The 25,568-nt window shown below is 38.8% G+C and overlaps 1 protein-coding gene across 1 annotated transcript; it reads right to left on the bottom strand.

Moving 5' to 3' along the window:
- LOC150076844 (uncharacterized) lies at positions 1 to 24,991 on the bottom strand. Its single transcript, XM_090385991.1, has 5 exons — positions 24,190 to 24,991; positions 7,400 to 7,516; positions 2,267 to 2,404; positions 1,575 to 1,672; positions 1 to 1,158 (listed from the first exon to the last, which is right to left on the bottom strand). The coding sequence occupies exons 1-5, from the start codon at positions 24,401 to 24,403 to the stop codon at positions 892 to 894; spliced, it is 834 nt and encodes a 277-aa protein (XP_090242117.1). The 5' UTR covers positions 24,404 to 24,991; the 3' UTR covers positions 1 to 891.
- Between the last annotated feature and the right edge of the window lie 577 nt (positions 24,992 to 25,568).

Below are 25,568 nucleotides of genomic sequence, written 5' to 3'. Positions count from 1 at the left end.
AAATAGCACTTCTTACACTGGCTGTAACGAAGACACAAACTGTTAAGTTTTTTTTTTATTAACTGCCTCTTAGAATAAACTTTGTAAGTTCACGTGACCACACTGGAAGCGCTGACATCACTTATTTATTAATAAAAGTTCCTTTGAAAAGAAAATGAACACATGACAAAAGAATAAATACTACTTTAAATGGACACAAGTGGCAAATGCTATTAAACTATGATTTTACTGGCCACTTCTTTCTACAGAAAGAAGAACAGAAGGCGTAAACCATAGACATTAAAACTTCTATTATTTATTATTATTTTTTTTATTGTAAACTAAAATTAAACTCATTAAATGAACACTAAGATGCTTCCAGGTTCATCTTAAACAGCATTCAGTTGTGGTAACAGACGAAGAACAAGCTTGTCTGGTGGCTCCATCTATCGGTGAGTATTGTACAAAAATAGAACGGGGGGGGGAAGGGTTTGATTATTTGGCATCTTAAAATTACGTTACGATTACAAATATAGTTATAAAAAAAGTTGCGAATCGCTTTTCCCACTTCAATATGCAAATTAGGGACAAACGATCCTGGACGGAATATCTTCAGGGCTGATTTGAACTCAGTAAATCTCCGCATCCCTTACCACAGATGTTAAAATTTGTTACATACCAGTTACAATACATTTAGGGTTAGAAAAGAAAAAAAAAAAAGAAAGGAAATTAAAAAAGAAGAAACTATATACATAAGGATTTTTCTCGAGGTTTGAAAACGCACTACAAGAACTTTGAAACAATTTTAATTAGAAGCTTAAATCTGCATCAAAATTCTTTCTCGCTGTCTTCTTTTCAAATCTTTCTTACACCCAAGACATCAAGAATGATGTTGAAACGAAGCTTTTTATCCTAATAGCTGTAGGGTCCATATTGAGACCCGTGTGGATAATAGGGTCCAGGGTACGCATATCCATACCCGTAGGGTTGTCTTTTATCTGGATAAACGGGCATCAAGTACTGCATGTTTTTCGCTTGTTCCACCTGCTTCTCGTGGACTACACAACAAGCTGCTGTAAGGAAAAATATGGCTGTTAGCAAACACATGCCAACACCGATCCAGGCAAGAATATATGACCATCCATAATAGAATTGGGTGATGCCAGCATTGCGCAGAATCTGTAATAAAAGTAAAAAAAAGAGAGTGAAACTTTAAAATTCAAAATAACTTCAAAGATTAATAAATAAAAATTAGTTTACATAAAAATAAAATTGATAATTAAGTGCGCACGCTCCTGTGTGAAACGAAATCAACAAGAAAAAAAATGGCACGCGCCTGTGTGATGTGAAATCAACAAGAAAAATGGCACGCGCCTGTGTAATGTGAAATCAACAAGAAAGATGTCACGCGCCTGTGTAATGTGAAATCAACAAGAAAAATGGCACGCGCCTGTGTGATGTGAAATCAACAAGAAAAATGCGCTCCGAAATTATTTAAATTTCATTTTCATCTACTCATGCGCCTGTATAATATAAAGAAGCCAGGTGGCGCTGTCTTCAGACATGCATTTTAAATTATTTTTTTTAATACTTACCTCTGGCCAGCTAGAATAAGATAAGTCGTCTGTCAGTTTCTGATAATCATAGTATTGCACTCCGTGCCACAGTCCCATAGCACCTGCATCCACCAGTGCTGCAATATAAGAGGGGGAAAAATTAGGTTACATATTACCTCCAAACGTTACAAATGTACCATCCCAGTCATCCGCATATTCGGATAAGTGGGAGTAAATTAATCTTAATAGTTCACCGATAATAATAAAATACCGAAACGAGTTCAAACCCAATTTCGATTAGGGAAAGAAACTGTGCCATTATTCTCCACAATCGAACGCTACTCATTATACCACAACGAAAATGATTGCAAAGATTTCTAACCAATCAGCGGTAGGGAAATCAGCGTGTGGAACCATACATAAGCTAAGATAGTCGCCAACTACTGAAGGTACACCAGACCCTATTGTGTGCTTCCACCCACGCAGCGACTGAAAAGTGGAAATAATGTTGGTCTGGTGGCTAACAAGACCCATTTCCGGGACTTAACTGCGAAGTGGGATATCTTCGATAATGTGAACACTACATTTATTCGGTGTTAAAAATATCCGTTCCTTCCTGGAGAGTGCTGAATACCACCATTGTACATCTACTGATTGTCGATTATTAAACTTAATTTTCAGTGAAATTTGTACCGGTTTTGGTACTTACCAGTCCAGGTCGCATATCTTACCTGATAAGAGCTGAAGCAGTCCTGTAGCCAAAATATTGCCTCTGGATCTTTTCCAACATCCGGCAACTCCAGTGAAGAATGATAAAAATATAAAGAAAAATCCGACAATGTACATCCCAATCACAGAGCGAGCCATATCTGAAAAAGGTTTAAGAAAATAAGCAAAAAAATTTTAAAAAAAACATCAAAAAAACTGAAATATTGTAATTGAAAAAAAAAAAAAGTTATTAATCCCATTCTTCTTAATGCTAATCACAAATAGTATTAAAAATCTACTGCAAAGAAAGATACTGAAACATACGAATAAAAAAAAAATACCAAAAGCTGACACGTCATCTTGCTATGACGTCATCCAGATTTGCGCGTGCATTTTTCTGCTCGAACTGAAATGTCATGCATATTGTTGCACGAGCTCGATTATCAGACGTTTGTCACGTTCTAGAATTACTGAGCAGGCAAACGATTTCTAATTGTTGCACGAGCTCGATTATCAGATGATTGTCACGTTCTAGAATCACTGAGCAAGCAGACGATTTCTAATTGTTAAAAAAACAAATAAATGATCATCTTTCTACTGGTCTAAATGCCAAAATACCTCTAAAGAAAAGGCGGAAAAGTCCATTTTACAGCAATCAGTGTAATCATCCGTTCAAAATTGTAATTAAGACAAGACAATAAGAACTAGGCAATTTCTTTTCTAAATTTTTTTCCTGCACTCTTTCCTCTGTCATAATCCGCTAGAAAATTCTATTCGCGTCTGAAATGGAAATTATGTCTTACCTACGAAAAGAAGCCAATCCCTGACAGACCAAGTGAGTTCCAGATCACTTGGCAAATATCTTCCTAATTACAATTAACCATCAACTCAAGCAGTCATTCTGAACACCACCAACAAATGAGCAGTGGGTTCTTTCTCTGCACGACAGATTTATTGGGCAAATTGTCTCGAGCTATTCATCAACTACAAGATAACACGAAGCATTTCCTGGTGTGGAACGCGTGCCCACCTTTTTCCCCCAAGCGCGTGCTTTTTGGAACGCGAAGTATTAGCACGAATCTGCCCCTCTTTTTCCTCCTCATTCTGTCTATCACAATAGTCTGTAATTCGAACAAATTTCCAGTGAAGAAAAGCGTAGTATACGCAATCAAGAGAAAATTAATTCTTAAGCATTACGTTAGCCAAAAAAAGAAGGACATATTTAGTACAAAACCCTACTACCCCATTTTTGTAATGAAAGTTCTCTCTGGATGAACAAGTTTGGTCGTTTTCCTAAAAATTAGGAAGTCCGTCTACATTCCAATTGCGCCAATTTTGTACGTTAACCTCAGTTGTTTTCCCTCGCATTCCACTAACTTGTCTCTTCGATTGCCCAACCCTGCTCATGTTAGATTACTGGTGTCATCAACCTCTATTGTGTGCAATGAGTTCTGCCTCAATTTCTGTATTTCTAGTTCATCGTACCGTTAAGTAGGTCCACCTGGCGTTTGTCTTTTCCAACAAACAGACGCCGCATAAGTAAGCAAGTTTAAATGCGTATTAAAAACATTCTAATTACTTCCAACAGATGGCGCCATTAAGAAAATAGACGCTGCAAAAGGAAAAATCCTAGCGTGGTTGGGAAACCTATAACTTCCGATAGGGGAGCCCCTGCTCGTTTCCAGCAATCATTACATATTCATACATACACTATCTTGGTGCCCTGAAGGTAAAATCTGCTCAAATCCAGAGTCAGCTCAGATCATAAGACCAGACAAATAGAGATTCTTTTTAATGAGTACAACAACCTTTTGGTTGAAATGTGCAACACCTTAGTATCTTCTTCCCCCACCAACCTGCTGTTTCCGTACACCCAATCTTGCAGCAACTCTGAAGACCAAGAATTATTGGCTGGTTGATGGAGTACAGATGTTTGAGATTCCGTGTGACAGATGAAATGCAGGTGGTGATTTATTCATAGACCTCTGCGTGTGGACTGAATGAACCAAGTCATTAAAATTCCTACAAATAGGGACTTACCAAGGACGGTTTGGAAATGGGGAAGGAATACTCACTAAAGTTCGTACTTAGATTATGGAATGTCATGAATTAACAGATGAATGTATTTCGTTAGGTAAGTCGTAATCCCAAATGTTTTACGTAAGGAATCCATACTAAATTTAATGGAAGTTGAAGTAGATTCCATATTGAAGAAACAGTCCAATATTAAGATTAAAAAAAAAAAAAAAAAAGAGCCATGCTACTCTCGCCAGAGACCGATTAGCTAGGCCACATTGTGAAAAAAAGGCCATTAAAAATACCTCGTGGCATTAACGAGATTCCAACTCAGGTTTTTGCTATCCAGTGAGGGAGGATGGTGATTATACCAACTACGCTACTGCAAGGTGTATCAAACCGTTGGGAATGTTAATAAGAGCATCATTAGGCACTGAGAAGATCCCATTGGTCTGAAAAAGAACCAATGTCTTCCCAGTCCAAAAAGGTGATGTCAAAAAGGAGTTGTTAACTATAGACCAGGGAGTTTTGACTTCTGTGATAAACAAGACCATGGAATCTGGTTAAGGATGTGATTTAGGACCATCTCAACAAGAATAGTCTCTCTAACAGAGCCCAGCATGGCTTTGTCAAGGGGGGGCATGCAGTCATGCCTAACCAATCTAGTAAATTATTATGATGTAGTCAAACAGTTGGATGCAGATAACTGTTTTGACATTAGCTAGACGTCAATAAAAAACTTTTGATAATATCCTCGTGGAAGGATGCTATATGAACTAGAAATTGAAATTACCAGTAAGGTCTGAACCATAGATCGCAGGCTGGATAAAAGATAAGCAACAGTTGTCATAAATGATCAGCCTTCCACGTGTCTGAGTGTAGTCACTCAGACTTCGGTGTTGAGTTCCCTCCTGTTTATAATTTTCATAAATGATATTGAAGAGGGAGTCCAAAGAAAACTTTCGAAGTTGGTTGACAATTTTAAGGTGTGAAGGGTGGTTAATTCAAGCCAAGCCGTCATGCTTCAAAATGACTTTGATCGGTTACATCTATTGTCTAAAGTTCAACGATTCTAAGTGTAAGATAACTGTCATATTAGGGCCACCTGAGAATAACCCCATCTGGGTGTATTATGTCCATAAAATTGCGTGTATTCTCTGGTGGTATATTTGCCTATTTTGCTGACAAAAACCTTGCTATTCTCGCCCAAGGCAGACTAACTCAGTTACGAGTGAAAAGTCCAAAAAAGTTCCTGGCGTCATCGACGGAATTCGTATACAGTGGATCAAGGGTGGCACAGTCTGTGCTTAAAGTATGGCGAAACCGATGCCAGAAAAAATATAACTCCAAATCCACTGCAGACCCCCACTAACGGAAAAAGTTTTTCTAATAAGAAAAATTATTACTACAGTGATCACTTCTTCAAGGAGGCATCGGCCACGTGGGAATTCTCAAATATTCGCATTCATGTCTTGGGTCGCTTACAGAAAAAGACCCCGGATTACCTGACAAGAGATGAAAATAGACATCAGAAAACACCTAAATACAGTTATGCCAACAACCAGGACACCACGTGAGTAGCACAGTTGGTGGGATCACCGTCCTCCTCACACCGGGTGGAAAAGGCCAGAGTTAGAGTCCCGTCGATGGAGGAACTTGTGCCCTTTTCACAACGAGGCTGAGTCTCAGGCGAGAGCAGCATGGATTTTTCTCCAGGAAACTCGGGTTTTTCATCCAGCCAATATAAATTCGACCACAGAACACATGCAATTTACAGACAACATACACGGAGCAGTATGGCCTTAGTCGCTGATTCTCCTAAAACCCTATTACAACAACTCTAACAAACTAAAGGAAGATGTAAATCAAATGCCGATACAAACAACAAGCCAGACCAAAACGCAACATCTAACTAACATTAACTGCAACTTAACGACCAAACAGAAATTAAATGGAAGGGTTTGAACTTGGAGAACAAGATGATTAAGGTCTGTCCCCCCTCTTAGGTGGGACGAGAACCAGAGGACACATATGAAATGTTAATTTAAAACCCAGAGGTGTACAAAGATTGATTATACAGGAATTCTAAATACAAAGTGGGACCAAGGAGAAAATCATGGAGGACACTCCTGAAACAGACCAAGTTTTTTTCTCTTGAGGGATTAAAAAAAAAAAAAATCCTCTTAATTCTGTGGGTGGACTCCTCTGTCCCACATCCTCTGGGTACGTCCCTGAAAGAAATCTTAACGATTTTTTATGGACACTGCACATAAGTTTTCTATTACTTCTTAATGTCGGAATCCAGTACCACAGAGATACCAAGGTGGACCAACCAATCTTCGTGCATTATACCTTTTAAAAGGGTATTAATTATATAATGCAAATATGTTAGGTACGATACCTTTAAGTAGTTTTCTTTGTATTTGTTAGAATTCACAGGGAAATAGCGCTCTCAAGTACTTAGATGAGAAGGCAATAATAATCGAAACGGCTGCCAGGACGATAGCTCAGCATTTTAAACGAATAGTTTTTTTATTTGTCATGGTGGAAGCATAGATTGCTTTTCTGTTCAAAATGTGCTTCATTAAGTTTTAGGTGTCGTCTACACTCGAAGAGAGATTTCCTTAAAAGAGACTAGTTTGCATAATACATAGACGATTATTCGTTAATCCGCAATGAACTTGGATAATCGACATCCTGCATACTTCGCCATATTGCTCCTTCGTTCTTTTATAGAATTTTTTTTAAGTGTTGTCCCTCATCAAAGGGAAAAAAATCCGATACCGCTAACCGTGTCAGTCATAGGGTTTACTGAACCACACCTAGATTATTATACAAAGATTTAATTTTAGGTAACCCATCCGTGCATTTCTCTGTTGGAGAGATCTTTGAGTGACCAACAAGGAATAAAACAAATTATTCCATATCGGTCCATAGATAAATCTTCATGGCTAATGTACTGGAACAGTCCTCTGGTAGAATTAACATTTTCATCCTGATGCTAAAGATGTTGGCACTTTCCTCTTCAGGACACTGGACTATGCATACAAGATAAACATTCGTTCAAGTGAAACATTAGGTCATTGATCCAGCAAACAGAAATTTGGAAAAAAAAAAAAAAAGAAAAAAATTATACTTACGTATCCTCTCCCATCGCTGACTGCTAAAGCTGTTTGTGTTCTCATTTTCCGAATTTTGAGGAATATAGTAGTCGATATTCATGCATTCTGTCTGCACTGGAGACATATATAATGGCGCTGGAAAGAGAGAAAAAATGAGAAGTTTATTTAGTGAGCAGCCGAAAACAAATTTTTTTTTTTTTTTTTAATTCACCAAAAGAAAAAGTACGAAAAACATGATTTCAGGACAGAAAAAAATAATTACGTAATCATGTTGTATGTTTCACTGTTGCTAGGTTACCATATGGTAACTTAGTAACAAAAGAAATCTACAAAAATGATTTCAGGAGGAAAAATTAATTTCGTTGTTGCTAAGTTACCATATGCGGTAACCTAGCAACACTGAAATGTTAACATACGGTAACCTAGCAACACTGAAATGTTAACATACGGTATCCTAGCAACAAAAAGAAATCTACAAAAAGCATTTCAGAAAGAAAAACAATTGTGCAATCATGTTTCGTTGTTGCTTGGTTACCATATGCGTTAAATTAGCAACAATGAAGTTTTAACATATGGTAACCTAGCAACAATGAAATGTTAACATATGGTAACCTAGCAACAAAAAATCTGCAAAAAACATGATTCAACGAGGGGAAAAAAATAAAAATTGTGCAATCATGTTGTTACCAGATGCGGTTACCTAGTAACAACGAATTGTTCATTTTGTTTTGTGTGGAAATTATGGTTTTTATACAATTTTGCATTTAAGTTCAAATTATTTTGTTAGACAATTTGAATAATTTTACAATACAATTAAACCAATCTCCCCCGATAGGACAGAGTTTAAATGAAGCCATAGCTGCCAGTACAGGTCGGACCAGGACACTTGAACCACGAGATTTTATTTACAATCGCACAACAGGTTATTTAAAGATTTATGGTCTTTTCGTGTCTTCCTACAGAGAAGATGTTTACGTTCACGTAAACATCCTTCTGGCCTCTGGGATATGCAGGTGGATCTACATCGAAGAAGGGTGGTTGGTCCCTCTGGGAAACAAGTTCCTTCCCTGTTTGGGCAAGACGCTTGCAAAAGTTCTCATAAGAACCATATCGTGAGCGTATGGTAAAATGACTTTAAGATACATAGAGGGCATTAAATACCGTCTTTAATGCCCTTTGCAGAATAAAGATGGCTGCATAGTTTTGTTTAAACGGAATGTCTTCTGAAGGAGATTTTATTTTGCTGGATGAAAAACCCGAGTTTTGTAGCCGACTAACTCGGCCACAAAAATTCCTCACGTCATCGACAGTACTCGAACTCTGGTCTTTTCCACCCAGTGTGAGGATGGAGATTCTACCAACTGTGCTACCCACGAGGGCTCTATACGAAATATCAACCTTCAAATTCATTTGTAGATATCGAAATAAGTGCTGACCAACTATAGATAGTTTGAATAATCTGCGACACGCGTTTCTCTTCAAATTACATGGACGACATGCGAAATAGGCGGAACGCGAATATTCGCCTGATCTGTTGGGCGCGTCAACAGCTGTTAAATTCAGCTGACTACCACAAAACACGTCTAAAGTTCAGACAACCCACACCTGCAAACAAACGAAGAGAAAAAGGGGGTTACGCAGAACTTGTTACTTATCTGAAGGGCAAACCAAGGTTACTCCTACTTACTGTGAGTCACAAGTTTAATGTACAGTGACCTACACAAATAAAAGCCCAAAAATCTAAATTAGCCTCACTACCAGCACAGATTTATAAAAGATATTCGCTTAATATTGAGGGATCCATGTCACTTTTTACAAACAGGTGTCTCAATTCTTTGTATACAGAACAGTTTACCGACATCAGTTCTGAAACACCGCGAGTTGCCCTCAGCATCGGATACGGGCGGTTCCACACGAAAGCTGTCAACATCTATTAGGTCTCCACCTGTCTCTCTGGGCATGAAAAAAATCGCTTATTCAACCCCAAACTGCTGGTTGCCTCCACCCCTTTCCGCTCTATCCTCAGCTAATTCCTTCATTAGAGGTTTCATCCATAGCTGCAAGCTTACCTAGAAACCAAACTTAATTGAAGCAGACACGTGCGTTGACCTTTCAAGGTTTTTCTTAACTGCCTTCCAAGAAAAAAGGCGGAGTATACAAAAATGCCTTCAGATGAAACAAGTACAACCCATAAGACAATAATATCGGTTATTTTTATAGAGGATTTGTGGAATAAACGTATCTTGCCACTTGATGGCCCTTGTGTTTGCAGCATGTAGCAGAAAATTGGGAGGAACTTTTAGGTATATATAGTGTGCGAGTGGGTATTAGAATAAAAAGGATTCGGGTAGAAACACAAAGGCCATGACCCCACTGGAATAAGTAGTCGCTCAATGCGTCCGCTTCAAGTTTTAATTTAAATTAGTCCTAACAGTAGCCAAAGCAGGTTATTCGCTCAATGCATCTAAAGAATAGACTCTTCGCAAGCATATAATCAGGCCATAGGACACAATCCAGTGATTTAATACAACATTCAAAGCCCACTCCAAACTCGGTCGAATAGTTTCAGACACTATTCATCTTTCTAGGTTCTGCGATACTGCGCGGACAAAAGTTACCACGTAGACAAGCCTTGGATGAAAGCGAAAGCTGGAATGACAGGGTACCTCCCCTTTGGTTCACTCCTTAGAGCTGGCTGGGAGTTATCATTTATCATCTGGCAGAAGTAAGACAGCTTCGTCAATAAATAAAAGGATATTTCGCTTAGTTTATCCACTAACAACCTCCTCCCGGGGATTCACGTCGTGTTTCATGACAAATACTCGCTTGCCATTCAACTCACATCCCCAATTAATGCAAATGTAAACAGGTTTGATGAAATCTAATAACACTGTTGGTATGGTAGTTAGAGTTATTTGCCCTTCAACGTCGAGTCACATGTGCCACGTGTTTGTTGGATTTCTTATCACCATGACCATCTGCGAGCCCACAGGGCATTAATCAGATGGAAGAGGATCATCTTAAACCCGAATGTATGTTTCTTTAATTTAAATAAAATGAGGGATTTCAGTGTTAGTTCAGTCTGTGGTATCTAAGAGAGGCTTTGTTGTTCTTTATTTGAAAATAAATTGTAAGCAACTATCCTTCACATATACTCCAAAAAGAAAGTATTTTCAAGTCCATAGACAAATGGATAAAGTAAAACTAATTTCCAGATCATATCTGGAACAAATAATCGCCAAATCACCTTCGAGTAACCCTTGCTTGATATAAGTAACACTAAAAGAATCTAATTGTTCGAGTAAAAGAGTATTGAGGTCACAGACATGAGGCACTTCTGGAGCAACAAGGCGTTCTTATTACTCAAATACTTGTTTTAAGTGTCTGCGCCATTTACGGGACTGACACCAATTGTACCGGACCTACCCTTGATCAACGGCATTGTCCAATCATTCAATGCCAGATTGTATTGATTACACCATAACTGTGTATCTTTAAATCTCCAACGGTGGAAGAATGAGGTAAACAGGAGGGGTAGGAAAGTTTGATTCAATGGACAATTAAAGTGGAATTACAGTAATTTAAAATTGAACAAGGAAAAATTTTCCCCAAGGGACTTAACTATTTTAAGCAGTTATGGTACCTGGCAATCATCAATTCCATCCAAACATTTAACGATATGGTTATCCAGTTGATTGTCTTAATCGTATTGATTAAAGAGCCTTAAGTTAAAGAGAGCAAATAAAGATATTTAAAAAAATTTAATTCGATTCAATGGACAACTGCAGAAGTGGGACGTTACCATCAGCACTTAAAGGTGTAGTTTTAAACAAGAAGTTACTAATTGGGCTGGACTGGTGCGAACTTGTACGATGCCCTTTGAGTACGTTTTTCAGTTCACCGTTCCTTTGTTAAAAGAAGGTGGACCTTTACCACTGAAACTACACATGCACGCTTTAATAAAGATGTGGGTCTCGTGACTGCTCATGGCAAGTCCATTGGCGTATTTGTAGAGTGCAGAAAGTAGGGGACAATGAACTCTTTCGTGTTACATTGGGAGAGTAATACGGGGAAATCGGAAGTGGGAGGTAAATACAAAAAGGAGGAATTTCTGTACAAATGCAAGATGACCCGATAAAATTTCTTCATGGTGAACTGGTCCGGTGACCTAATTAGCGAAACAGCTGAAATGCTATGGTGGTGGTAGTGACGTCACTGTTCCAGTTCAACGGAAAGCTAGAGGATCACGGGAGGTCATGAGGTCTTCCTTGTAGTGATGAGAAGAGTTCAAGGGGAAGGCCAGACCACGTGTGATAATCAGAACAAGCAGGTATAGCCAGGTGTTACAAGACCCTGGATAGAAAACAGATAAGAATTCGACCTATTTTAATACTTCAGCGAAATTTGCACTGTCCCATAATAGTTCATCCTCATTTCCCATGACAACACCAGGAAAAAAGTATCCACAAAATCCCTTTTGACCGCTTGATTACCAGAAATGATTACCAATAAGCCATCTGAAATCTCTGGAAATGCAATTCGATTGTGGGTTGATAAAATTCTTTTTGCGTTACTTCTTTATTAGTATTCGGTTGAACTTTCCTGCATTCCAGACATATCTTAGGGTGTGGTACTCAGCTTCCGCTTGGTATCTTTGCATTAATTTCCATCGTCTGCATGGTTATCCGCTTGCATTATAACAAGACTGAAACAAATCAGACCGGAAATTAGATTAGCTGATGCCAATCGAAGTTTGTAGGAGGGGGAAGGGGGGATACGGAATAAACCTTGCCTTGATGCAGAAGGGGGCGTTACTCTTCCGTCTTATCAAGAACTGCCTCTGTTGATGTAGACAGATAGGTCGAGAGACATAGGGAGGGAGGTTAGACCACTATTACCAGAGAAATTAGTTTACTGCAAACCAAAACTCGACAGACCGGAAATGATGCGCTAAGAGAAAACAAGTCAATTTCCTGCTGTTTACACATCCGGAAAATTATTCTTCTAGGAAGAACTACAACATTGAGAGATCATAGTCCATCACATGCTGGAGAACCAAGTTTCTCAGCTGTAAACAAATTTCTGGTAATCATTTCTGTATTGCAAGTGAAGTAAAATGCAAATAGCATATTTAATGCAAATATAATAACAGAAAATTAAGGGAGTGGAAAGAGGGCATTGGCCCCTCTGTATTATAGACAGCAGCTTTTTACTCCTTCCAGAAAGCCCGATGAACAAATTAGTGCACATGCTCTTCTATCCCCGAGGAAAATTATATCCATTCATCCACATTTTAATCCTGTTGAATGACATCACTAAACTTTGAATCCCGAAATTGACAATTGCAGAGTTAAAAACATTTAAATGCGGACTCAATTTGGATTATTGATCTCCAAGGATTATTTTTTCCTTTTTCAAAAATGTCGAAACTTCAACCCAAGAGAGATTGATAATAATTGGGGAGTTTGTTACATCAGGTTAAAATCAGCAACAGAAAGCTCTACCCATAATGACATTGATCTATCAATCACAATGAGTTACCTCTGATCAACGTTCCTCCCAAAAAGTATCTTCTAATACAATACCACGAATATGCGTGCAGTTGTTTTGATAGAGCAATAGAAGGAATGAATTTCTTGCGGACTTGGTCCTGGTCACTTCCAGTTTAATAAATAGAGTACATGGTTAAGAAGCCTAGTGAGGAACTCGAAATAACTGAAGCAAGTTATTTTATGGAAATCCCCAGAAAAACTATGAACCTGACTGTTACAAATCAAGTCAGACTTAAAATTGTAAACTTACTGAATCTTTAAGTGTTATAAACTTCTACCAAATGGAATTAGTTGTTCAGTACATTTTTGAACAGTTTTATAATTTCAGAATGAACATATGATAGAGCCTTGGGTTAGCTCACATAGCTAACCCATTACTGGAAAGATTCTAAGATGGACTGCAGAGCAGAATGTAGTGCTGCTATTAATGAATGTTCTTCAGATTGATGCAACGTCAGAAGTAGAATTCTAAGGATCAGTTCTTGTACCATTGTTGTTTCTGATTTTCATTAACGATATCGAAGGGTTGAAGGACATGATATCAAAATTGGCAGATAACGTAAACATTGGGCGAGTCGTTAATGATCAGTGGTAAGCAGTGCTCCTTCAGGATGACTTAGGCTTCAGGAATTGTTAGAAAAGTGGCAGCGAAGTTTCAACGCAGCAAAATACAAGTTCTTGCACTTGGGAAATAGCACTCCCATAATAAATTGTATACTTGGTGGGATTGAATTAAAGACAGTAGAGGAAGGAAGGGATCTCGGAATTTCGATACAGGCAGACATGTTTCCTGAGCAGTGTAAACTGCCATGGGCTTTTCTGGCTGTTGATAATTAGCAGCAAAGTGTTTTCCACGAAGAATGGTCTTCAGGGCAGAAAAGAGTAACAAATCCGAGGGTGCCAAGTAGGGAAAATGAGCATGATGCAGGAATATGTCAAGCCTATATATTTTTTGGGCTCACCTCGCTGCAGGATGCGAGGAATGCACAAGAGCATTATAGTGGAGTAAGCGCTCACTTTTGATATTTCTCCATCTTTCTTTTACCGTAACATAGCTTTATGAGGTAGGAACAATCCAGCCTCTCTTAAGGTAATTTGTTAGTATTACACGATGTTGATCACAAAAAAAAAACTGACAGCATCACCTTGTCAGCAACTTTGCCTCTCTTAGGCAGTTGCGATTCTGCATGCTCCTGTTTTTTTGACATTTGTATGGTTTTGGGATTACAGTGATGGAACCAAGTTTCATCCACGGTGATGTCATTCATCTGGAAAAAAACGCAAAAAAATTTGTTTTTCTTGGCGCAGCGACAACATTTCGTTGTGCCTTTTCTTTTCCTGGTAAGGGGTCAGAAGTCTAGGAACCCATCTAACAGACACTTTACTGATATGAAAGCGTTGATGGATGTTTTCCACCAACTCTACACTAATTTTGAGCTCTGCAGCTAGTTCTTTAACGTTAATGCAACGATCTTCCAGGATTAATTCCTCAATTTTTGTAGCACTCTTCTGTTACAGTAGTTGCTGGCCATTCTGGGATTTCGTCCTTATTCACTGAAGCTCTTTCATTTGAATTGTTTATACCAATGTAAAACAACACTAACTTGGACAGGCTTCTATAAACAACTACCAATTCTTTTGGATTGTTTTAGGTGTTTACCCCTTAAATAAATAAATTTTGTTTATACTCCAGGAGGCAATTTTAAGACGGTATTTAGAATACCGTGTTCCAAATATGGACACTTGGTCCAAAAAATAAAAATATTGATCTTGAAATGATCGAAAAGTGGACAAGTCGCATGGCAATATCGATTAAAAAGGCTACCGTATGAGGAAAGACATTATGTGGGCTACAGAGCCTAATATTAAACCTAGAGACAAGTTACCACACTGTCCCTAATAAAATTTAATCATTTCAAACTCTTATCACAAGAACAGCAATTTTGCTAACTGCAATTCATGCAAATTTGCCAAACAGGATTTAGCAGAACGCCTTAATTTAAGAAATTCGACTCGCCACCGGTTACCTATTTCGTTTATCTTTCACGTTGTGGTGGTCCGAATTCCTTTTCTAAAGTGCTCTCAGTCTAACGTTGTGGGGTCAAGTGTTTGTTTTTCTGGCCAGAACTCGTTTTGTGGGCTCCGATCTTTTTAGGTTGGCCTTCACCTATCAATAACGTTTAAAACAGACACGCACTGGATTCTATATCGATGTAGCTGCAGGGGCTTGTCCAACAGCCTTGTCAGATAGTTCGGTTCTTTTTGGTAGCTTCTACGAGGGAAATGACCTCTGAAACAGAGTTCAGAGGAGGAGGAAGTAGTTTGGGACAAGCAGGTCAATCGTTATGGTCGCAAATGTGAATTATAGAGACAAAAATTGTGTATGTGTGTGTGCATAAGGAAGAAATTGCTTCAGAGAATTAATCTTAGACCTCGCCGAACTATAAAAAGATCTTTAATAGCAGGATTTAGACCTCAGTGTTATATTAAGCTAAAAGCATGCCGAATTTACTCTAAATGACAGTTTATAAACACAGTCATCTCATATAGATAAATATAAACTTCCTCCATTATAACCTACTCAACAAAATTAACAGAACATGTAAAACACGTGGTGTAACTTGCAATGAAGCTGGACAAAATTTGGTTTGGTGGTGTACCATAGAATAACAATGAAACAGCAAGAAACTTCAGACAGGTATAAAGGTTATGTACAAATTGCCAAAAAAGGTCACATTACATCAGTACTGTATATGTTCCCCTCCAACGACAAAAGAGGCCTGACAGGGGTGAACCATTATCGATATAATGGGCGTCTATAAGATTCTGTGGCAATAAATCCCATTCTTCCACCAGCGCAGACCTTAGTTCACGAGGAGTTGGGTGGCGGCGTGCAATACGACGCCCAAGGGTCCCACGCATATTATATCGGATTTCAGTCTGGTGATCGTGCTGGCCACGGCAGTCGTTGGATATCTTCATTTTCAAGATATTCCTCCAATCACTTGAGTTCTACGTGCAATGCCGTTGTCGTGCATGAAAAGAAAATCTGAGCCAGCCTCAACCCCTAAAAAGTCACACAGGGTTTGAGGATCTGTTTTCGGTACCTCCGCGCAAATACGGTAGCCCAATATAAAAAATATGGAGGGATGAGGCCATCCTCCATCGATCACTATTCTGCCCCACACGAAAACATTGCCTCCACAGTAAATGTCCTTTTTCTCTGATTGAAGGGATGGTACCGCATTCCTCATTGTCAGCAGATGAAATAACGTCTACAATCTGTTTGAAGGCTAAAACGGAACTCATTTGTCAGTGCGCCAAGTCACGTTATGGCACCAGTTTCTACAAGCTCTGCGGTGGTTTTAAGTTAATGCGATACAAACCACTAGTTTCTTTGCGTAGAGTCCACTTGAATTGAGCCTAGTTCGAAATTTTTTCACCTGTGGCCGCAGCAACCTCAAGAGACAGTTGATGATAGGACATCATAGACTCACTTCTAGAATCTTCCCTGAAGAAGTCACTAAAATTTCTTGTTGTCTAAGATGCAGGCTCCCAGTTTCACTTAGTCATAAGGAATTTAAATAAAATCAGTTTACCATTACAATTAATTACAGTCAGATAGCGATCTGTTCTGGTTGACCAAGCCCTCGGGCGACCTTGGCCAGTTCTTCTTGTAATGGTTCCTGTCTCCTGAAACTGCTTCCATAGCGTCTAGACGACACTGCGATACATTAAACCAAATGTGCCACCTCCGGCCCCGACTGCCCTCTTCAAGTCGTCCAACGGTCCGCCATCTCAAAGAATCATCTAAACGACGATGACTTGCCATCCTGAGTACTGGAGATGTGGCTATACCACTGAACAAGCCAAAAAAACAGGAATGAATGAATGTGATGTTGTCGCGACCCGTGTTTTTATAGGCATAAATAATTTGCATAATGTGCAGTTTGTAAGCTGGCAGATCGATTTCTATTAGATACTCTGAATTTGCAGGCCAGGATGCCTATTATATCAAATATTCGCCTTGGGCAACAATGTTCACAATATTCATTAAAAACATTGTTAATTTTATCAAGGAATGTAGATAAGTGCATATCTAGATTGAGAGAAAAGATTTGAGGGTTTAAAAAGCAGTTCCCTTCTGGTTAAATAACCACAAAGATCTGCTATGTACCCTTTTATCCCATTATGAAAGTTAGATTATTAGAATTCATTCAAGCTCAGGTTGCTATAGTCATAAGATGTCAGTAGAGTGCACCTGTGAATGTTGGGATGAAAAACTCAACCTCCAGGGAGAATAGAAAAACGCTCACACGCCTATCATGGTAAGAGAGTTAATGATTACATTAAGGATCGAAAACTCAAGCTTTTTTAAACGATGTAGAAGATATCGCCCATGAAAACTTGTCATTACCCAAAGAAACTAAATTCCATCATCGCATGCAATAAATGGCCATAGTAACCCACCATGGTTAGCTGGTACTAGGATCATCAAGAACCTGGATTTTGAGTGTGAAATAACATTAAAGTTTGCCACTATTCACTTCTAGAACCTTCCCTGAAGGTCTTGGTATCTAAGATGCAGTCTCCCAGTTTCACATTCAGATATTATTGTTTCAATAATATTTGAAATCGGCTCAAAAAGTCTCTTTAAATTCCAAGAAAAAATCATCCACTGGCAGTCCAGTTGTTACATGCAACCGGACATACGGACACGAAGACAACAGACGTATTATGCATATTGCTAAACCATCTAATAAATATGAAAAATAAAATAATTTTATATTAATGTGGTATGTAAATTTAAACAATTCACCAATAATTCAATACATTATGAATTTATCTGTTTAAATATTATATTTATGAAATTATTAAAATTTGTACGATAATTTAATTTAAAATGATTTAATTAATTCTTAAAAAAGTCCAATACAGTATAATTTTAGAGTGAAATTGTAGAAAACCGGAAGGTGGCGCAGCAGTGCGATCAAGTGAAATGAAACATTAAAATGCTACAAACCACTCTCTGCCTAATTACTCTGTTGCCTAGCAACAATCCACTGGAAAAAAAATTAAAATTCACCGAAGCCAGCAGTAATTACGATTAACTTCTACCTGGAACCAATCAGCAAAAGTTCTTTTTTCTTTTTTGTAAAATGTAGTTTATTTTTAAAGACGCGCGAATTAATTAAACAACACAGGTGGCTACCCTCCAATGAATTGTCATTTCTACTTCCTGTTTAATTAAAAACAAGAATTCACCCACATAAGGGAGAAAAAAAATAGGTAGAGATTCATAGAATTCCCAGTTCTCGGAACTGTTCAATTAACAGTTCCGAGAACTGTTCATTCCAGAGAATGAACTGAGTTTTTGTCTAGGATTGCGTTTTGTCACCATTTATCAAAAGAGCTTTGAAGTTCGTGTGAAGTCCACAAAGGGGACTGGATTTCGGGTTGTCGATGTATTAAACGAAGTACTGAATCCGCGTGTAGTTCCCATTGTGACAGACAAAAGGAGACTTAAAAGGAAAGCAAACAACTGGAAAAAATGTGTTTTTCCAGGGTGGAAAAAGTCGAGACTGTGACTCACTGACAGACGTCTCCTCCCAAGTCGAACGCAGCCAAAAGGGTGTTCGATGAACGACAAAAGACAGGTTCTTGCACCGCTAATTCTAACACCACCCTTGACCTACACCTCTTCACACATTTCTTCGAGTTTCTAATGCACAAAAGGTGCTTTTGGGTGGAAAAAACTCCAACTGAGTTCGGCCTCAATGTTCGCTTAATTTCTCTTCTCCCATATTAGGTCTTACGCAATGAGGGGGAGGATTTCATACTAAATGATATGCAGTTCTTGGAAAGTGATATACGTGAGTTCTGGTTAGCATAGACATTTGTCCCCAATACTAATTGCATTTTTCTACTGTGACATTACCATCAGGGTCAGACATCTATTTTCCACATTTCCGCTCCGCCTGACATTCAGATGACGTCATCATCATTACAATAATGTACCACACGTGGCGCAGATTTCTAGGAAAGACAATACACATTCAGGGTTTGTCTTCCGAAGTAGAACTACCTTGGAGTATGAGAATCCGTATGTTAATTATGATTGTAGTTGTAATAGGATTTTAGGAGCATCAGCAACTAAGGCCATATTGTCTGTAAATTGCGTGTTCTTCAGTAGACTGTGTTGGATGAAAAGCCCGAACTTCCAGGAGAAAAACAGGCTACCGTCGTCTGAAACCGGCTAACTCGGCCACGTTGTGAAAAAGCCCATAAATTCCTCACATCATGGACAAGACTCGAACTAAAAGCTTTTTCACCCAGCGTGGGGAGGATGGCGATTCTACTAACTGTGCTACCCACGAGGACAGCGAATTATGAAGGCGAGGAAGCTAATCGCTAGATTACAATTTAATCGATTGACGCACAATCTCTCAAAATAATCGCAGATTTAAATCTTTTCTTTTGATTTCTTTGAGATGGACATCTTTCTTGGGTCACAGGGCGAGTTTTACCAGTAGTTGAACACTGTTTCCAGACGATTCTGGAAAAACCATTTGTTATCAGTTGCTGTTTAACCTTAAAGAGTATTTTATCCAGCTTACCTTGAAAGGATCACAACATACACAAGCCATCACTATCTGTTCAATAGAAAAAGATGGCAGTCTTTGTGGGGACTTTTCTAGTAGTCAAGTTTTATTCTGCACATTCTTCTAAGTGGAATCAATATTAAGGAAACTGGTTCTGCTATGATCAACTCCATCTTATTTATTTGGCAATCACATGCGTAATTTTAATGCATATCATTTGGGAAAAAATGATGGGACAGATTAGTTGATTAACTAAAAAAAGTAATTAGTAAAGAGGTAAAGATCAATTCCCCTAATTTCTTTATACACATTCGGATTCGCGTCGTGCAAAATTTCTAGCCAGTCTTCATTGGGTGATCCAACAACTGGAAAAAACAAGACCGAGATCTCTATTTAAATCACAAATCGACTTTGAACTTAGTTCTAGTACATAAAGGTGACAATATAAAATAACTAGTTCAATTCATTCAAGGGGCTTCGGGTGTGAAAATTAGTTCTCCTTGCATGGATTGAAGTGAACCCTTGAGAGAAACAGGGAAATTGCACACACACTGTATCCTACCTCTAGGGCCAGCCACTAGTCCATTGATGAGTTGACCAAATCATTCTAAAAAGGTATTAACATCTGTAGAGACTAAATGATAGTCACTCACGGGATAGATTCACCAAATTGTGGTGTTCGCAAGGATCACAACATACGCATAGAACAGTTGGTGTTACAGCCTGCACAGTTAATTTTTCCAGTTCCTTAGGAAAGCTATATTAATAATTAGTGATTATCCTCGAGGGCCTCTTTCTCCCCGAAACCCAGAAGTTCCCTTACACTAATGAATCGGTCGTTAAAGAGAAACATCTTCACATGGAAATTGCTTTTCACAACTGGGTATACACTGAAACCTATAGAGTCCGCTGGAATGATCAACAAAGAATAATTTATTATAACAAAGGGCGTAAGGCAGGAAGTGGAAGATTTGTAGATTGAAACCCCACCCGAAATTGGCAGATAAAGTTTAATCAGTGAACCCCAAAGTCCTGTGTAAGGTAAATAAATCCTATATTTCAGAGAGGGAAAACGTTGGCTTTGTGTGTAGATACAATCTATTTTGTACCACACTGAAGCAAAATAGATCTTCTGCAGTATATTTTCTTAAAAAGATGTCCTGCAATTAGATTTTAACCCAATTATACAAAGAAAGACATGAGTGAGAAGGATAATTATTTATCCATCTGCTTTAAAAGAGCAGCAAGCACCCTGTTCAAACTGATGACGTGGTATCCAAGAGCTAAAACAGGAAACGCTCCCCGATTATCCCTCAAACGAAGAAGCAAACACCTGTTTAAAAAAACTAGCCAATCGGCTGTAAGGTCATCACTTTCGCTGGAGAAAAGTAACCTTGACTGTGTACACAGCCAAAGGTTCGCTTATTCAAAAGAGGCAGTTCTATTGTGCAACTACATTCTATTCATTGGCATCAGCACGAGTTTCATTATGTCCAAGAATCACTCGCCAGTTACTAAACAGCCCATTCATTGGCTCTGAAGAGAAAACCAAAATTACAACGCCAAGACATTCTTTATGAACGTATCTTAAAAAGACATTCCAATCTTATTTAACACGCATTTAGGGAACTGTTTCTCCCCCTCCATACCCGAGATCAAGTTTTTCTATTTATCTTCCAACACTGACAGCCGGAACTGGTTTAGAGAGTGGCACACAAGGACAACCTCCACCCACAGGCGTTCTTTGCCCACGATCCCCTACGGTTAAGTGAACCTTGACTACATTCTAATAAAATGTAGAGTGAAGTCATACCTCAGACGCTTCTGGTCACAAGTATTTTTGGGGAAATTGAGACACGTCCCTAGGTGGCGCAGTTTTCCCAAAGAAAGAAAAATGTTTTGTCAAACTACTAAACCCATTTAGAAGAAAATTCTAAGTTCACACGAAGCGAACTTCCGATCTACACCAGGTTTCATTCACTCCCTTGTTACACACCCAAGCTCAAGGGACTATTGTTCACTCCCGACTTGAAAACCAGCTGCATTCTTTAACTCAAGGTCTTAAGGAATCGCGCCAGGGACAACCCAGAACGCTTTATGACCACCTATTGGAAGCAACCCATAAAATCGGTTCACGACCTTAAGGGTATTGTGGAAAAAGTTGGACAAAACGGAATCGATTTCCTGTTAATTCAATAAACCAATTGGAAGCAAGTGCAGTTAAGACTTTATAAAGATTGGTTAACTATTTCAATGTCTCCCCCCTCTTTAAATGGCTCTCAGATTTGTCTAATTCTATTGACAGACTTCCTGTATTTATGGTCGCCTTTATGTGTGTGCGCATGCGAAAGATTTCGAAATCCAGTGTGGGAGGAAAAAGGTTGTGGACTGTTACAACAATAGTCTACGTCCTTGAAAGAAATACTCCACCTTTCCAAACACTTTTCCTATCTGTCCTTCAAACCTTAGTTTGTTTTAGTGAAGAGTGTGGGGGGAAGGGATTATCTTATTGCATATTCTTACATTCCATTCATTTGTGTCAACCATAAGTTGAGATAACAATGGACCAAAAATAAAATCCAACAAAAAAGTGTCGTGATTTGAATATTAATTACAAAAACCCCTTTATTTAAAATGCACCTGGTGTGGAATTTTATCAGAATCATTTCAAAGTTACTTCTAGAAGTATGCGCCACCTACTGGCATCTGGAAGTAGAAACTTTCATAAAAAAATGAAAGTTTAGCACATTGGCGACATCTAGTGGTTATTGTATTGGCAGAAAATCGAAATTATTACAAACTTAATCAGAAAGAGGTGGAGGGAAAACCGACAATAATTATCGAGGTTAAAAAGTCAGTGACGTCATTGATTTTCATCATCGATAACGAATGATTGACTTCCTGCACCTGCGGGTAGATTCAGTAATTATTGAATGACCTCTTGTCGCTATCAAACCTGAACTTTCCCTTGAGGTTTAAATCATTGACGAAAATATAACTATTACTTGCCAGACGTCTAGATGTTGCATAACATCTAACCTTTGTTTCTGTTAAAGATGTTGCAATTGGCATTTTGATGAATTTGCTACAATACATGGAATTAGACAGTTCAAACTGTGCATGTCATTCAAAAGATTACGCATTCAAAAATTCAAGTACTAAGCAGCCTCTGTAATTAAATTTAATCACGCCAGAGGTGCACATCCACCGCGCTACCACGTCTTATTCCCTCCCTATAAATTTAGCATTGTTAGTTCCAAACTTGCAAGGATTTAAAACAAGCACGCCAATCCTAGTATATGTTTTAAACATGCATTAGGGGTAGGAAATTTCTCCTTATGTAGAATTTAAACTTGCATTAGGGGTTGGAATATTGTTCCCCACCATGAAATATGGAAGATTTCTTTAAATTGCAGACCAAGAAGGGCTATTTCTCCACCCCTATAAAAATTGAAAGTTATCCCACACGGGTCACCCCAATGACTTCAGTGAATGCCCCTACTTCTCGTCATAACTGGAGGAGCCCATAACCCCCCCTACATCTCGTATGAAAAGGAAGCTCTTGTTAATACAAAAAATTAAGATAGTCTAGCAGCAGACGAAGTGATCCTGAGATAGCCTGCGAGAATGAATCCAAGACGGTACTTATCGAACTTTAGTGACATAGGCCCCCCTCGAGAAACGTTTCATGGGCCTTCACCCTTAAAATCTTTCTATGCTCAAATTTTATTTTTTTAATATTGATAAAGAAGTTTCGGACATTGCGAACCCCCCTTAAGATCTCTATAGTCCTCAGACCACAGTTTGGGAAACGGTGATCTAAGATGATTGCAAACTTTATCAAAAGGCTTTTAATATTGTACTACTTTATTATTTAGTTAGTTGTTATCACCAATATCGTCTGTTTGCGCCATGGTTTCAAAATTGCGAGTTTTAACGCATTTATCGTCTGCCTTGGCTTCCAAAATTACAATGTTAGCATTTATCATCTGCCTTGCCTTCCAAAATTACAAGGTGTTCCTGTTTGCCTTATAGTCTGCGTTAGCTTAAAAATTACAAAGTGTTCGCATTATCGTCTGCGTTAGCTTCAAAATTACAAAGTGTTCGCATTATCGTCTGCGTTAACTTCAAAATTACAAAGTGTTCGCATTATCGTCTGCGTTAACTTCAAAATTACAAAGTGTTCGCATTATCGTCTGCGTTAGCTTCAAAATTACAAAGTGTTCGCATTATCGTCTGCGTTAGCTTCAAAATTACAAAGTGTTCGCATTATCGTCTACGTTAACTTCAAAATTACAAAGTGTTCGCATTATAGTCTGCGTTAACTTCAAAATTACAGTGTTTCCATTATAGTCTGCATTGGCTTCAAAATTACAAAGTGTTCGCATTATCGTGTGCGTTAGCTTCAAAATAACAAAAAGTGTTCGCATTATCATCTGCGTTAACTTCAAAATTACGAGTTTTAGCATTATCGTCTGCCTTGGCTTCAAAATTACGAGTTTTAGCATTATCGTCTGCCTTGGCTTCAAAATTACGAGTTTTAGCATTATCGTCTGCCTTATTAATTTATCTGAATGTTCTGAAATATTTCGTAAAATTACTAGCAGTTAAGGAAAGTATATTCAGTTTACAAAATATTAAAATCAGAACTTACCTTTCTTAGGCTTATCATCGGGGAAGCAAATCCTAAAAAGACCCACATCACGACTGAAATAGCGATAATCATCGTCAAATCCCTCTTCTTCAATCGTGGTCCTGTTTACTCGAATTTCGTACCAGTTGTCCGTTCCGAACGCAATAGCCAAACAAGCGACCGCCACAACTGCCGCGATTGTAGCAAAAGACAAAGTAACAGCCGAACAAGCCATCTTCGCCGCGCTTTTTTCCTTTCTTCGATACCTTTTACAACCCTCAACACCTCATGCGCGCACAAACGAACTTTCTTGTCGACCGCTTCCGCCGATGGGACCTCCCACTGCACGAGCGGCGAAGAAAAAAAAAAACTTCAAAATATCTGGACGCGAACACAATCACATCACAAATGTACACTGAGAAAGGCCATAAATGTCGAAGACTTCAACCCGTCTTTGCAGACGACAACAAATATCACATTGGGTCGGGCATTCTACGCTATCTGTCGCCTCGCTACCTGAAACTTGCCCGCGTTCCGAATATGACACTTCACCTCACCTGACTGCTTACTCGCTAACGTATCGAAGAGCTCCGTCCAGGGATACGTCACGAGCTTATTTCCGACAAGGTCTGCTCGGTAGTGTATACTATCATGGGTGGAGGGGACGTCGGTGAACGACTGGGAAGGGATGAGAAATCACACTACCGAAAAGGGGGTATGAGACTTAGGAACTACCCCCCTCTAATAATGGGGACTTCGTCTAAGGTCTAATTCCCAAAAAATCGCGAATCATTATCGCGTCTGTATAACCCTAAAAGTTACTTCCACACCTCAACAGGTGCTCACCTTTAACAGACGCTGGAATGTACGTCACGTGACCCAAAACAGGGTTTGCCAATGGCTCGCGCTCTAAGAATGTAGATGGCAGTAACTTTGAAGTTTTCAGAAACCTGTTTATGTGATTCCCGTCTCTGGCTAATCTCAGCGCGCCCTAAGGCCCTCTATGTCGCTTGGTATTACCGTGTTCAGATGAATTCCGATGAAATAGTACGGGAAATTACCTTCTCCCCCACCCCCTTTTTTTGTTTTTCAAGCAGTTTTGAAAATTCAAATTTTTTCTCACTTTTCAAATCCTTACTATATTTTTTAAAATATTTAAATGAGATATTTTGAACATTTGATAACCTCTTCATTATGGCATCCAATAGAACAGAGGTTTTTTGGTCTCAGGACCCCTTTAGACTCTTAAAAATTATTGAGGATCCCAAAGTCTTGGTATAACGCCTTTGTGTTATTATACAAATAGGTTTGACCTCGCGGACCTACTGAAAGGGTCCGCGGACCACACTTTGAGAATCACCGCCCTAGGATATATAGGGGCATACCCAAGGGGATGGCTT

Source organism: Mastigoproctus giganteus, chromosome 12 (assembly GCF_048544385.1).
Source record: "Mastigoproctus giganteus isolate SK-2022 chromosome 12, ASM4854438v1, whole genome shotgun sequence".
NCBI lineage: Eukaryota > Metazoa > Arthropoda > Arachnida > Uropygi > Thelyphonidae > Mastigoproctus > Mastigoproctus giganteus.
This window is presented reverse-complemented; position numbering and strand designations above follow the sequence as displayed.

Coding starts and splice junctions, on each gene's coding strand:
- LOC150076844 (XM_090385991.1), bottom strand. CDS start 24,403: ATGGCTTGTTCGGCTGTTACTTTGTCTTTTGCTACAATCGCGGCAGTT. Junction 7,517..24,189: donor CGATGATAAGCCTAAGAAAG/GTAAGTTCTGAT, acceptor CTCTCTTTCCAG/CGCCATTATATATGTCTCCA. Junction 1,673..2,266: donor ACTGCTTCAGCTCTTATCAG/GTAAGATATGCG, acceptor CTTATATTGCAG/CACTGGTGGATGCAGGTGCT.